Genomic DNA, 14,727 nt, shown 5'->3' on the forward strand with positions numbered 1-14,727 from the left:
CATCTCTGTTAAATATGGGACCAATAGGGAAGGCAATCAAAGGGAAAGGGGGAAGGGGAAGAAAAGAAAGGAGGGAGATGAGGAGGAAGGAGCGAGAGGGTGAGAGTTGGAGCAACGACCTCCTCCTCCTCTACTTGCAGATGCTGTCTCCTTGGCACTACCAACTGCCATCTTGAAGTATGAAACTTTCAACTGTTACAGAATTTTCGTCAGGACACGGCAGCGTCTTTTTAACAACCCGGCAGAATATACAAAAAATCGTAAAATCTTCTTACGAATGACTTGAGAGTGCCGTGATTTGCAAGTACGACCATCTTACCACAAAAAGAAATCGTAATATGGCTGTAAGTCTGACGAAAGAATAACTCAAGGCATTCTTACGAAAAACGTACAAATTCTAGTTCCATTGATTAACTGAAAATCATTTTGTTTCTCTGGAAGGTCTTAAGTTGTTCTTGCGAATTGAACAGCGTTCGTAGTTATACGAAATTCGAAAGAAGGCCGTAAAGGCCGTGTCACACCTTTCCGGGCAAGCCTTGCGTGCGACTTGTGAAGAACAATTTTTACTATAATACCTGGAGATCCCCGGAATGAGCCGCACAGTACCCATAGCGCGTATAACCACCCGTAGTCACCCGGAGGTGTGCACGGAAATCTTTTTACTCGCAACCATGTTTAGGCCCTGTCACACCTTTCCGGGCAAGCTATGCAGGCTTGTTGCGTGTAGGGATTTTCCAGCATACCGGAAATTTCTGAGGGCGAACAATGATTTGGGCGAATCAGTGCATGTGTCGTACTTGCTGGACGCATTCTACTTAAATTCTACTTGCGGGTATACTGTGTGAGCTTTGCATCAGTCACGTGGGTGCTGACAACTCAGTAAAGGAATTCCTCTGAAGGAATGACAGAAGTCCCACGGAATGTCATTATCTTGGCTGCATACGGGGTCTGCGAAGTATCTGCGTGGGAGTTGCCTGCGAAGTGCTGCCGCTAAGGGCCTCCTACTGGCGTTCTGCGTGGACGTCTCCCAGCATCCCCGCGACTCACCTGGAAAAGGTTTTGGTCATGCTCAAAACCTGACTGCGGTTAAATCGGACTTGCGTGAGCACCTCCGGGCAACTACAGGCGAGATACGCGCTAGGTACTATCAGGTGCGGACCAACTGCGGAGAGCTACGGGTAGCAAATTTGTTTCCCCGCAAGTCAAGCCGCAAAACTTTCCCAGATACGGTATGACAAGGCCTTGAGCATGCTCAAAACTTGTTCCGAGTGAGTCGTGGGGGTTCGCTCGCAAAGGTACATGCAGAACACCAGTAGGAGACCCTTACCGGCAGCACCTCGCAGGCAACTCCAAGGCAGGTACTTCTCAGAACCCATAAGTCGCTCGTAACAGAAAACGGATCGGTTTCAAAGCTCTCACGCAGGTCACACGGAATGCACGCAAGAAGAAGCTAAGTAGCACGCGTCTAGTAGGTGAGAAAAAAGTGCGAAAACTGCAAACATTCTTGTTCGCCCGCGCAAAATCTTCTACGTGCTGGAAACTACCTCCTCGTCACAAGCCCGCGTTGCTTGCCCGGAAAGGTGTGACACGGCCTTAAGAATCTGTGCCCCATCTACGAATCTCTATATACGAACTCCAGACTTCTTACGAACAATGACATTCGTACGAACGCATCGTTCTTTACTTGTAATACCTTTGTGAGTACAAGACCAATTGGGTCTCTTGTTCAAATACTCAAGGGACTTCTACATCACTCAACAAGAACAAAACCCTCCTAATTGTTCTTTCTCAGAAATCAAAGATTGTACAAAAGTTTTGTCTTCTATGAATAGTTCTCTTTACTTTTATATAGTACAATGTTACCCCATCCCCTCCCCCCCCCCATTAAAAAAAAGCTCTTATGTGAGATGCAGAAACTCCAGCAAAAAGAATAGTAAATAATAAATTATGATAATTTCCCTATATCTTGGATCTGTCACTGATATGCAGTGAAATATTTCCCAATGGAGGAAAAATGAATGGGTGGCTACTGGTGACATTTTGGCAGGAAGGTGTTAAGTGAAAAGTCTGTATGATACACAATTTCTCCCTGGGGGAAGATTAAAGGGAACGCAAACCCAAAGAGCAATGTGGATTGACTAAAAGCATTAACATTGGTAGAACACATCAGTGAAAGATTGAGGAAAATCGGACAATCGATGCAAAAGTTATGAATTTTTAAATTTTTTGGTGTTGGAACCGTTAGATGAGGAGACTGCTAGAGGTTATGACGTATGAGTGGACAACAATATAAAGAAAATATAGAAGGAATTCCACAAAAATTCACTTTTATACCAAAATGAAAGAGCACTTGACTAACCGCTTTCAGAACGTAGGGGGAATAATTAGTGCTACCCCTAACATATCAGTTGATGGAATGTGTAATTTTAGTGAAAAAATGAATTTTTATTAAATTCCCTTTATATTTCGTTTATGCTGTAGTCCACACATACGTCATATCCTCCAGTAGTCTCCTTACCCAGCAGTTTCAATACCAAAACTTTTAAAAAAATCATAGCTTTTGCATCGATTGCCCGATTTTCCTCAAACTTTCGCTGATGTGTTCTACTAATGTTACTGCTTTCACTCAATCCACATTGCTTTTTGGGTTTGCGTTCCCTTTAAGAGGCCACACCAAAGCACCTAGCCACTCTAGACAGGTGGCTGTTAAAAGACAGGTTTGATTGTACAGAATAAAAATTTCATCATCATTAGTCTCATGGTGAGTAGGGAAAATCTTAACCTCAAGAGGGCTACCCCTTAATTTACTGTTTACGCCATATATTTCGCGAGTCTAAATTTTCGCGAATTGGGAGTTCCCGACAATTTTGCGAGTGGTCGAATTCGCAATCGTGGAGTTCGCGTCCTGCACTGAATGGAGACATGTACACGCGTATAACGTCGCATTCATATCGGGATCAGAGTCAATATTTTCGCGTGTCTTTAATTTCGCGAATAGCACCTCACTCGCGAAATTCGCAAAAATAAAAACTTCGCGAAATATTCGGCGTATACAGTATATCAGGGTGTGTTTGCTGGGAAGGGGGGGGGGTGTTGGCTTGCAATACATGTATCTCAGACTGATTCATTCTCTTTTTCTCTTCCTATGTTCGACCTAAAGGTAAATGAGACAATTACAGGACTAGCTGTAGCACCTGCTGCAGCAAACGGTGATTACAATGTGTACATGACAACAGTTGAAGGCATTTATGCTGCAAATGTGGAAGGTGAGACTTTGCTTTTCTCCACCCCTTCTTTGCCAGTCTCTGAGAACTCAGGAAGAATGGCAATCCCATGCTTACAAATTATTTAAGATGTCACGGTTTCTGTTGTCATGTCTTTAATCGTCTGTATCGTGTGACGCATCTCTACTTGGTCCTTACTCTGACTTTCTAGCATAAGGCAGGTGAGAATCATATCACATATACTTTGTACCTTCCCAGAGATTTTGTGAATTATGTAGAGGTGTAGTATGCTCAAGGACTGAAGTCGTAATGCGTGGTGTGAATGTAGTAGCTCAGTAGCTCACCTCTACTGGCTTATATTTCACACAGCATTAGCAGCAGAAGTGCTGGGCAATTAAAGTGTACCAATACTCTGAGTACAGTTAAACTCGCCTAAGTCGACGTGCATATGTCGAATATTCGCGCAAGTGGATGATTTTAAAAAGTCCAGATTTTTCCCCATTGACTTACGTGTATTAATTCACTCACAAGTCGAATTTTTAAAGTCGAATACTCGCCTAAAAGCCCCCTCACACCTGAGCGAATGTAGGGGGACGAAGGGGGACGAATGGGAAAAACGCACGAAATGCGGGCGAATTCAACGATTTCAAATAAAAATTGCCTTCAAATCATCCGATTATAAACTAAAGTCAAATATGATTAACGAACGGTAAGCGAAGGATAAATATGACATGCGAAGGATAGCGATTTTCGGTTCACTTCTTTGAGTAAATTGCGGCCGAAGGCGAGCGAAGGGTTGATATGACCCGATAACACGAACGAACAATGAGCAATGGTTTGATATGGCGTGCGATTGGAAACGAAGACAAAAGAATGTAGATCAGGCGTTCTCGTACGTGTGTGTGCGCTCCTCGGGGAGTATAAAAGCGACCAGGTCAGTCCAGATTGCAGTGCGGCCAGAGAAATCATCCACGCAACATTCACATTTAATGACGTCAAATATAAACAGTAAAATCAGCCGGAAGATTCCAGTATTTTTTGCCTGTAAATTTTTTTTTTCGCAAAAATTGTGCGAGTACGTGGAAGGTGATAGTCATCACGATGACGAGTTGGGTAGATATGAAAAGAGTTGTTTCTTATGAACATAAGTGCGAAAATGTCAGAAAGCTCATCAATTGAAAATTTATACATAAAAATACCAACATTATAATGAAACAAATTGTTACATAGTTTGTATTTTTTTTGGCAAGAGATTTTAAAAAGTACAGTTATGAATATTTTATGATAATCAGTGGCACATAAATATGTAACGCTGGATGCATCTGGAAGGGATATACGTTAGGGCGGTCCGCGGACTACAGTTATTTAGATAACTTGCCCAACGCCTGGCAGCCCTGTCAGGTGCGTTCAGTGTTTAGGTATTTTTGTGTTATTGTATTGATTGATTGTTTTGAGCTTTGTAATTGATTATGTATTGCATGTTTTCTGCCAAATAAAATAATAATAACAATGATGATAGTAATAATAATAATAATAATAAAATCAATCAATCAGTTTCAGGTTTTTGCTTCTACACAAAAGATCATTTGTGTGAAATAAATATCCAATATTGTTAATTATTCTTAAAGCACGTTTTTTTTTAGAAGAAAAAGGGTATCAAGCAAAAACTGAAATGAATTGCCCCTATTGCTATCATTTTAGCAAAAAAATAAATAAATATTGAAACAGTAACAATGGAGGTGAGGTAATAACAAATCTGACGTACCCCTAAATTGACTCGACCTACCCCCTACCCCCTATTGTATCATACCTACCACCAACATCGCACCAGATAAATTTGTAGTCACTGTCCACTATAGCCAACAGGATTATACTAAAAAGCCCTTGTAGTTGCAGCATAGCGAGTCGGACAGAGGAGGCTTTCTGATGGCCACATGCTTGCCATCAATAGCTGCCACACAGTGGGGAAAATTCCACCGCTTGTAGAATCCACCTCCAGCAAGTTGTTTCCATCCATCAGGGGTTGAAGGGGCTGTCATGACTTCATCTGCATACTCGTCACATGGCCTGACACACTTCCCTGACCACTACAGATGGGGTGTTTTCTGGCACCCTCCACCCAAATTAATGTCAGAGTACTTGGTGCCAGACACAAGATGACGGAGAGTATAGCTGCCAACTTGAGACCTTCTTCCAGCGGCTCCCTGTACCAGGTGTACTGCCTCCTGATTCTTCCTCTGACCCTCTCCAGGATTTCATCGTAGAGTTCAGGGGGCATGCAGAGAAATTTCTTGAAAGTCGAAGGGTCTTCTCTTCGGAGCTCAACCAACAGCTGGTCGTAGATTCTGTTGTGTTCTTACTATGTGACAAACGACAATGGACACGGACACGTCCCGTTAGTAGCCATCATTTTATTGGGAGCCCGTCGTCATAGCAACCACACTATGGCAAGCCAACAGTGCATAATCATACATAACAACTCTCCCCCCTGCCAATCCAAAAATGTCTTTTGACATCCGGTGTGAGGGTTTCCATAATACAATGTTGTGTACATCTGCAGTACCATGTTATTAGAACATGACATCACAAAAAAGATTGTCTCTTACTTACAAATATAGCCCACAACTGTGTGATCATAATCAAATGTCACTTGAACTTCAGCAACGTTGTTCCGTTTTTGTTTTGTTGACGAAAAAAGTGCAAAAAGTATCCTTTACATAATAACAAAATTCTGTTTTTGGCTACTGCTCACAACTAACCGAAACAAGCTGTTTTCCAGCAATTGTATGCGTAAATTTCACATCGTATATTCTGTAACATACAAAATAAAGTACATGAACTTCAACTTCCATGTGTTGTCTGAGTTATTTTTTTTTCACAGTATGTATAATGATCCTGATTATCACAAAACTGTTAAACAACCAGTAAAACAACCAGTAAATAGCATTATTCGTTTCCTTATGAATAATGTCACATTATAAGCTCACTGCTCAGTTTGCTATGTAAATTCGGAATAACTCCTACTGTATCAAACTTTTGGGGTTAAGTGGATATGCGATATGTAACCAGTTCAATATCTCCAGCAATAGATATACATGTATGGTCCATTCAACTGACACAGAATACTTGTTCAAAAACATTTGTAATTCCGTTGTTATTTATTTTGCTTGTATACAAAACATCTGTAATCTGTTTTGTTGCTGATAATGTATATACATAAACTACTAAACTTAACCAAAAACCTCGGGATATTACTTCATATCCAGCTAAATATAACACCTTTTTCTGTTAACATCGAAACAACAATCATCTGAATGATTTAAACACCAAAATTAACTCCTTAATCACTGAGTTGTGATTAAACATCCTTCTTCGTGTCAACTCCTGTACGCCTCTATTCAGTAAGAAAATCTATCTGGTGGTTTTCTCTTTCTCTGAGACCTTCTCAACACTTGCGTAGGAGACTGTTCTACTTCAGCTCCTTGTACATCAGGTTCACTCTGAGTATCTACGTTGTCTTGTTGACGTAAGGTTTCAGGTACTCGAACTGGTGTGTTTTGAGAACCCAAGGGATGTTCTTCTACAGACCTAGGCAAGACAAATGTGTCCCTTAAGACAGACCTGCTGGGTCTTGAACTGTCTGGGTCTCGTGTAGGATCAAACTCTTTGTTCCCTAACTGACTCTGATCTTGTGAGTCTTCTTCCGTTTCTAATCTAGAAAGCAACTGATCTACATGCCTTCTCCAAAATCCTGTTTGTACTTGTACTTTGTACATGAGCGGACCTTCTCTCTCTACAACCACTCCCGGGACCCATTTACGCTTTCCTGTGTAGTCCCTAGCGAGTATGGATTGTCCTACTGCAAACTCGCGCATTTTGATTGCTTTGCCGCGCTTATCTCTGAGAGATGCCTGGTAATGCAGCTGTTCAGCATATCGACGTTCGATGTTAGGACGCAAGTTATCTAGTCTCATGCGCAACTGCCTTTTCATGAAGAGTGAAGCAGGTGATTCCCCCGTGACACTATGTGCTGCATTGCGGTAGGCCAGCAAGAATCTATCTAGCTTCGCTTGTGCAGATCCTCCATCAGATCTTGAGGCGCGCATGGACTGTTTGAGTGTCTGGACAAAACGCTCTGCTTGACCATTTGTACTCGGATGGTACGGTGCGCTGCGCTTGTGCTTTATGCCGTTCATGTGTACAAACTCTTGGAATTCAGCGGAGGTGAACTGACTTCCGTTGTCAGTTACGATGATTTGTGGTAGTCCATACCTAGCAAATACGCTTCGGAGAGTATCAATGGTGCGCTCTGATGTGATACTCGGCATGATGAATACCTCTGGCCATTTCAAGTATGCGTCTACTATGACCATGTAGGTGAGACCTTCGAATGGTCCGGCAAAGTCCACATGGATTCTTTCCATCGGTTTGGACGCTGGAATCCATGGATGTAAGAGTGTTTGCGCTGGCTGATTTTGCACAACCTGACATGTTTCGCATCGCTTTGTGCATTCCTCGATCTGGGAATCGAGGTGCGGCCACCATACGTAGCTTCGTGCGATTGATTTCATTTTTACTACTCCGAGATGTCCTTGATGCAATTCCGCAAGGACTGCCTTCTGCATTTTGTGAGGGATGATGATTCGCATTCCCCACATGAGTATGCCTTGCTCGATTGTGATTTCTGTTCTACGCATGAAGAATGTCTTTAGCTCGCTTTCTTCTGTAGGTAGCTGCTTTGGCCATCCATCCAAAGTATATCTGAGCACTTTGGACAAGATCGGGTCTTTGCGCGTTGCATTACGCAATTCCTCGTGTGTTGTCGGTAGCATGTCCACATGACAAACCGAAACATTTCCTGGTTCACGACCTTCGCGTTTCTCGTTTGAGTCCGGTAGCCTTGAAAAGCAGTCTGCATTTGCATTGGCCTTTGATGTGCGGTAGCGTATCTCGTAATCAAAGCCTGCGAGGTACATAGCCCATCTTTGCATGCGTTCCGCTGCTAATGTAGGCAAACTCTTGTACGGGCCTAGCAGTGCTGTGAGCGGCTTATTATCGGTAATAAGCGTAAACCTGCGGCCATAGATGTACATGTAGAACTTGCGAAGCGCGAATATGATTGCTAACGCTTCTCGCTCGATCTGAGGATATTTTCTTTCCGTTTTCGTGAGCGACCTGGACGCAAACTGTATCGGTCTTTCAGTTCCGTCTGGTAGTACGTGCGACAATACTGCGCCTATGCCTATCGGACTCGCATCCGTTGCGATGGAGATCGGCAACTGTGGATCATAGTGGATCAAACAATCTGACGCTTGCAGCAGTTCTTTCGAGCGTTTGAATGCCGTTTCTGCTTCTTCGCTCCAAGCGAACTTCCGATCAGATTTCAAAAGATCTGTGAGCGGGGCGATCACGTGCGCTAAATTTGAAACATACTTGCGATAGTAGTTCAACAACCCTAGGTACGATCGTAACTGCGACACATCAGTTGGTCTAGGGAGATTCACAATCTGCTTCACCTTCTCCTCAACAGTGTGTACACCTTGCGCATCTATACGATGTCCTAGAAACTCCACAGAGTTGCACTCGAACTCGCATTTCTCCTTTTTGAGCTTCAGACCGCGTTGCTCTAAGCGCGTGAGCACTGCGTCCAAATTTCTCATGTGCTCTTCTTGCGAACTACCCGTAACGAGAATATCGTCTAGGTACACCTGTACTCCCGGTAATCCTTGCAAAACCTGATCTATCGCGTTCTGCCAAATTGCCGGTGCTGTGGTAATCCCAAACACTAGTCTATTCTGCTTGAACAAACCCTTGTGTGTTGATAGTACTAAGTACTGTTTGGAGTTTTCATCTAGTTCCATTTGATTGTAGGCATGGGCTAGGTCTAACTTCGAAAAAGTTACTCCTCCACTCAGACTTGACAAAATGTCATCGACATTTATGTTGGGTGGTGCCACTGAACTAAGCACTGGGTTGACGGTGCACTTGTAGTTTCCACACAGCCTAACTGTTCCATCTTTCTTAGGGACAGGCACTATGCCTGTGCTCCATTCACTGTGTTCTATTGGTGTAAGTACTCCACACTTCTCCAATCGGTCTAGTTCTTGTTCAACACCTGCCTTTAGTGCGTACGGGACTTTGTAGGGCTTAGTCCTCACTGGTGTAGCATCATCTTTCACCCTTATGCTAGCCTTTGCATGGGACAATTTACCTAGCTGTCCATCGAATAGCTTCTCGTGTTTCTGAACTACTTGATCGCTTAGCCTATGCACGTTCACTTTCTGGTCCAATGTACTAGTACCAAGACTTGTCTGGACTAACGACTTCCAGTCTAGTGGTATTACTCCTAACCACTCACGACCTAGCAACATGTACTCTGTACATTCCAGTACATACAGGGCTAGTCTACCTTGGTACGTTCCATACCTAACCTGGACTTGGACCTTACCAACAGGCTCAACTGTTTCTCCTGTGAAACTCACAAACGACTTCTCAGTCTGGTCCATTTTCAAGTGGGACAAATGCTTTTCATAGTACGACAGTGGTATGATGCTTACGCTTGACCCTGTATCGACTTCCATTCGTGTCAATTTACCTTCAATCTCAATGGGGGCCAAAATAGCACCACTCTCAGTCCTAGAACTGGACCTAGTCCTAAACTTAGAACTACTCTCAGTCCTCAACTTGAACATAGTGCGATCGTACTCAACATCACTTTCTTTGTCAGAACAATCACGCTCACTCTCAGTCTCACTGTTTCCAGACATATCATTGTATTCACGACTTTCCTTTACATTATGAATACCACCTTTCCTTTTCTGTCCTTCGTTTGCTTTAGTCTTTGACTTAGTCTTGGATCTAGAGTCTGTGTGTTCTTTGTTCTGATTTTTCATCGGTTTTGGCTTACTCCGGCACTTCCTTTCAATGTGTCCTTTCTTCTGACAGCATCTGCAAGTTGCTGACTTAAACCAACACTGATCAGGTGCATGGTTCCTCCCACAACGATAGCACTCGCGTTGTTCCTTCCTCCCGCGGTTACCGCTGCCTGTAGAACCGTGCGGCTTACCGTAGACCGCGTTCACAGTGGTGCTGGTCCTGGTTCCTGGTCTAGCGCCGCTGTAATCTATGCCATTCCGCGAACTCTGGTTCCGCATAGCACGGGCCTCTCCCGCTGCTGTTTCTCTCTGTAGCGCGTAGTCCACCGCTTCTCTGAACGAAAGTCTGGGGTTTTCCGTTGCCTTTTCCATTAACTTCAGCGAAGTTGGCTCGTGGGAAATGCCACTGATGAATCTATCGCGAAGCTGTTCATCGAGCTTGTCCCCGTATTGGCAGTTCAAGCTCAAATGTTTCAGCTGAACCACGTAGTCACTCGTCGACTCGTCGGGCGCTTGATCACGACGGATGAACTTTCGTCGCTCCGCTACAACCATGGGTGTCGATTTCAAATGACGTCGCAAAACCATCTTCAGTTCGTTATAGGACTTCGATTGTGGGGTGGCTGGTGCTACTAAGTCTCGTACAAGACTGTAGTATTTCGGTCCGATAGAATGTAAGAACATGGCAGTGACCTGCTTTGCTAATGCTAGGTCCCGCTCCTCTGTGCGATCGCGTGCGCTCTGTACTGGCTCATCAGGCACCGCGAGCCCATTTGCTAATAGGTAAAGTTCGAACCGCTCGACGTAACAGTCCCAGTCTTCCGTGTCGTCGTAGCTGGAACTAAACGGTGGCAAAAATACCCTGTTCTGCCCCAAATTTGCACTCGCCATTGTGCTAGCTACACCCCTACAACTTAGAGAGTCGAATGTCACAAATATCCCGTCCTCGTCGCCAGTTTTGTTGTGTTCTTACTATGTGACAAACGACAATGGACACGGACACGTCCCGTTAGTAGCCATCATTTATTCGGAGCCCGTCGTCATAGCAACCACACTATGGCAAGCCAACAGTGCATAATCATACATAACAGATTCCAAAAGCCCTTCTTCTGGCCGGGTTCAGTCACGTCCTTCTCCAGATACGACGTCGTCTGAAGCCTCGTCTCCATCTGAAGCGGCCTCTGATGAACTGGTGTAGGTTCAGCTGCTGATGTATAATATCATTCTGACCCATTGCCAGTAAATACTGGACTCTGAGGCGGGCTGCATCTTCTATTTTTCTGAAGATACTTTGAAACTTTCAGGTGGAATGTTTATAACAATATATGAGTTGCGTGGCGAGTGGCTGGTCACATAGAGCAGCTCAGCATTCGCCAATTTTTTCGTCAGGTCATTCGCTCGTATTCGTATCACTTCGCAATCCATAGTTTGTCATAGTATCTCTTAGACTTGCCTTCGTGTATGCATCGCCTTTCAAATTCAGTAAAAGTCAATCTTAGTTTCCCTTCGCATAGAAGATGGCAAGCGAAAATACGTTTGTCATAGTATCTTCGTTTCTATGCGCAAGTCATATTTAGTCATCGTGTTGCTTCGTTTAGAGTTCTTTCGAGATCGGTCCACCTTGGCAAAAGCGCGATGAGGGACTATGCGTGACAATAGCACACGAACGATAAACGAACGATTACCGCAGACTAAATAAGAGATGCGAATGACAGACGATTTTTCAATTCGTCGGGAAATTTTAAACATGTTCAAAAATCCCGTGCGAATTTGAATAATCGCAACTGTTAGTTCAGAAGTTGTACGAACCCAAACACGAAGGGTAAATATGACTTACTATCAATTACTATTGAAAACGATTTTTCCAAAAATGCCTTTCGCCAGCCATCGCAAGTCATATTTCAGGCAATTCACTCAGGTGTGAGGGGGCCTTAAGTCGATGAAATTCCAAGAACGCTTTCACGGAAAAACCATTGAATTCACTGTGCCTAAGTCGAATAAGATGTTATTGTGTAATAAATCACTGTCAAAATCACGAGACGTCAGTTTTTGTTTACATAATATGCGTTAATAAACATTAACGTTTCATTAACGCAAGCGGTTTCACCTGACTCGTTAGTAACGCAAACTAACGATCGGGAAAATTAACGGTTGTAGTAACGATGAGTAACGATCCCTACCGCAAATTAACGATGTTTCGTTAACATTAACGATAGGTAACGCAAGAACTCCAAAAAAGGCGGATGTTTGCCTTCAGTTTTGGAAATGAACAGCCATAACAATCGGCTCCATAAGATGCTAGAATAAATGTGAGATGTTTGCTCTTAATTTTGGAAATGAATAACGGTAATATTCGACTCCATATAATACTAAAATAAATGTCGGATGTTTGCTTATACTTTTGGAAATGAATAATGGTAAGATTCACTTCCGTACGGTGCTGAAATTAATGTAAGATATTTGATTTTGCGTTCGGAAATGAATAAGGATAAAATACGGCTCCGGAAGATGCTGAAATAAATGTCGAATGTTTGCTTTGACGTTCGGATATGAATAATAATGATATTCAACTCCATACGATGATGAAATAAATGCCGGATGTTTACTTTTTCGTTCGAAAGTAAATAACAATAACATTCATCTCCGGAAGATGCTAATAGTGGGGCGGTTTAGCTCGATTTTTCAAAGGAATTGTGCATTTTGTGATACAAGCACCAAATTTGGCACACATGTACATTAACATGTTGCAAACATTTTTAGATATTGGGCCACTCGGAATTCTCTTTTTATGTCCGCCATATTGGATTTCAAAATGGCCGCCATCGAAGTCTACATTTGCGATTATCTCTTGGTCTAATGCTGCTATTGACTCGATTCTGGTGTCTAATTGTACGGTTTTTTGTTGTTGTTGTTGTTTTTTTTTTTTTTGGGGGGGGGGGGGCAAGGAATCCAATGGTAACAATCTGCATTGCGTATTTTCACCAATAGGCCGCCATATTGGATTTCAAAATGGCAGCCATTTGAAATCCACATTTGCGATTATCTCTGGGTCTAATGCCGCTATTGACTCGATTCTGGTATGTAAATGTATGTTTTTTGGGGCAAGAAGTCCAATGGTAACAATCTGCATTGCGTATTTTTACCAATGGGCCGCCATATTGGATTTCAAAATGGCCGCCATTTGAAATCTACATTTGCGATCATCTCTGGGTCTAATGCTGCTATTGACTCGATTCTGGTTTCTAAATGTATGTTTTTGGGGGGCAAGGAATATAATGGCAACAATCTGCATTTTCACCAATGGGCCGCCATATTGGATTTCAAAATGGCTGCTGTACATTACATGGCCTCTTCTCGATCTACATTTGTCGTTATCTTTGGATCTAATGACTTGATTCTGGTGGTGGTGGTAGTAGTACCTATGGGTAGTAGTTGTAGTGGTAGCTGTAGTGACCGTGATGATGACAGAAATGTTACATTGTGTCATGCCAGGTTCATCGTGACGCATGCATGCTTGTAGACTGACGGTGCTGGTGCAACATTTGAAATGATGATGTGTGTCTGCTGTTTGCGGTCTACAGTATTGGTTCCCGTCTTGGAATTCTTCGATCACCCTAGCAACTTCCGGTCCCGCAACCATCCAGCCACGAAGGGCACTAGGGTTGTCAGTGAGCCCAGCTGCGCCACCGTCTCCTTTGATGCAGAAATTATTCTGCTAATGTGCCTGGTCAATCGGGATTGAAGAGAACACCCTCTGTGTTGTCTGAACTGTGAAGTGGCCTTCACTGAATTTCCTGGCTACGTCTGGGTGTTTGGTAGTGGGTTCGGCCATGTCCTTTAGGTGCAATAGTATCCACCTAGCATAGTGGGTATGATCTAGTGCGTGGAACCAGGGGAATAGCTCTGTCAGAGCATCGACGTACATCATCCACGATCCCTACCTGAGAGAACGCACATACACCAGAACCAACAGTTCTAGTTCCAGCACAGTTGCCCAGTAGCGAAACTGGGGGATGTTGTCTCGTCTCTGGCGACACCAGTCTTCAAACGCGGGAAGGTCCCCTGCATCCCTGGTTTCTCCCAGACAGTAGTGGTTTTAGGCATGGTGTTGCAGGATGTACAGTGCTGCTGCAGTCACTTGATGTGCTCTTCTTGTGCGCAAGACATGAGATGCTCGCAGGAATGAGTTTGCTGTCCCTGCTGTCACGATCGCAATCTCAGTTTGCACAAGTGCTTGCACCCAACCACTCCCTTGCAGCCAGTCCCCCAGTGTTTTCAGTGTGGCCATCTCTATGTGGAGACCACCAAACATCAACACTATGTGGTCCTCACCATAACTCTCTGGCCACTTCCACTGTATCTGCTTGGCCAAAACAAACAGTGAATGATCAAAGGTGACCACTGGTGTCTGTCCAGGATTCAGGTGTTCTACACCATTTTTCACAACGTCCATTGAATGCCGGATCATGGCCACAGTGTGGGCACTTTTCAAGAAGAGTGGAAGCAGCGACGTGGGGCAGATGACTGTCGAGCATCTGGTGGCTGTCGGCTGGCATGAAATGCAGCCCAAGATGTTTTCATTGTCCACTGTACCAGTGTTGTCTTCCAGGACTTGTTTTTGCATTGGT

General features: G+C 43.7%; 1 protein-coding gene across 1 annotated transcript in view; it reads left to right on the top strand.

The window, feature by feature from the left end:
- LOC140235005 (semaphorin-5B-like) overlaps positions 1-14,727 on the top strand; it is a 107,202-nt gene that overhangs the window by 71,816 nt on the left and 20,659 nt on the right. The window contains 1 exon segment of the mRNA XM_072315041.1: positions 3,161-3,266. Within this exon segment, the coding sequence (XP_072171142.1) occupies positions 3,161-3,266 (106 nt within the window).

Source organism: Diadema setosum, chromosome 11, assembly GCF_964275005.1.
Source record: "Diadema setosum chromosome 11, eeDiaSeto1, whole genome shotgun sequence".
Lineage (NCBI taxonomy): Eukaryota > Metazoa > Echinodermata > Echinoidea > Diadematoida > Diadematidae > Diadema > Diadema setosum.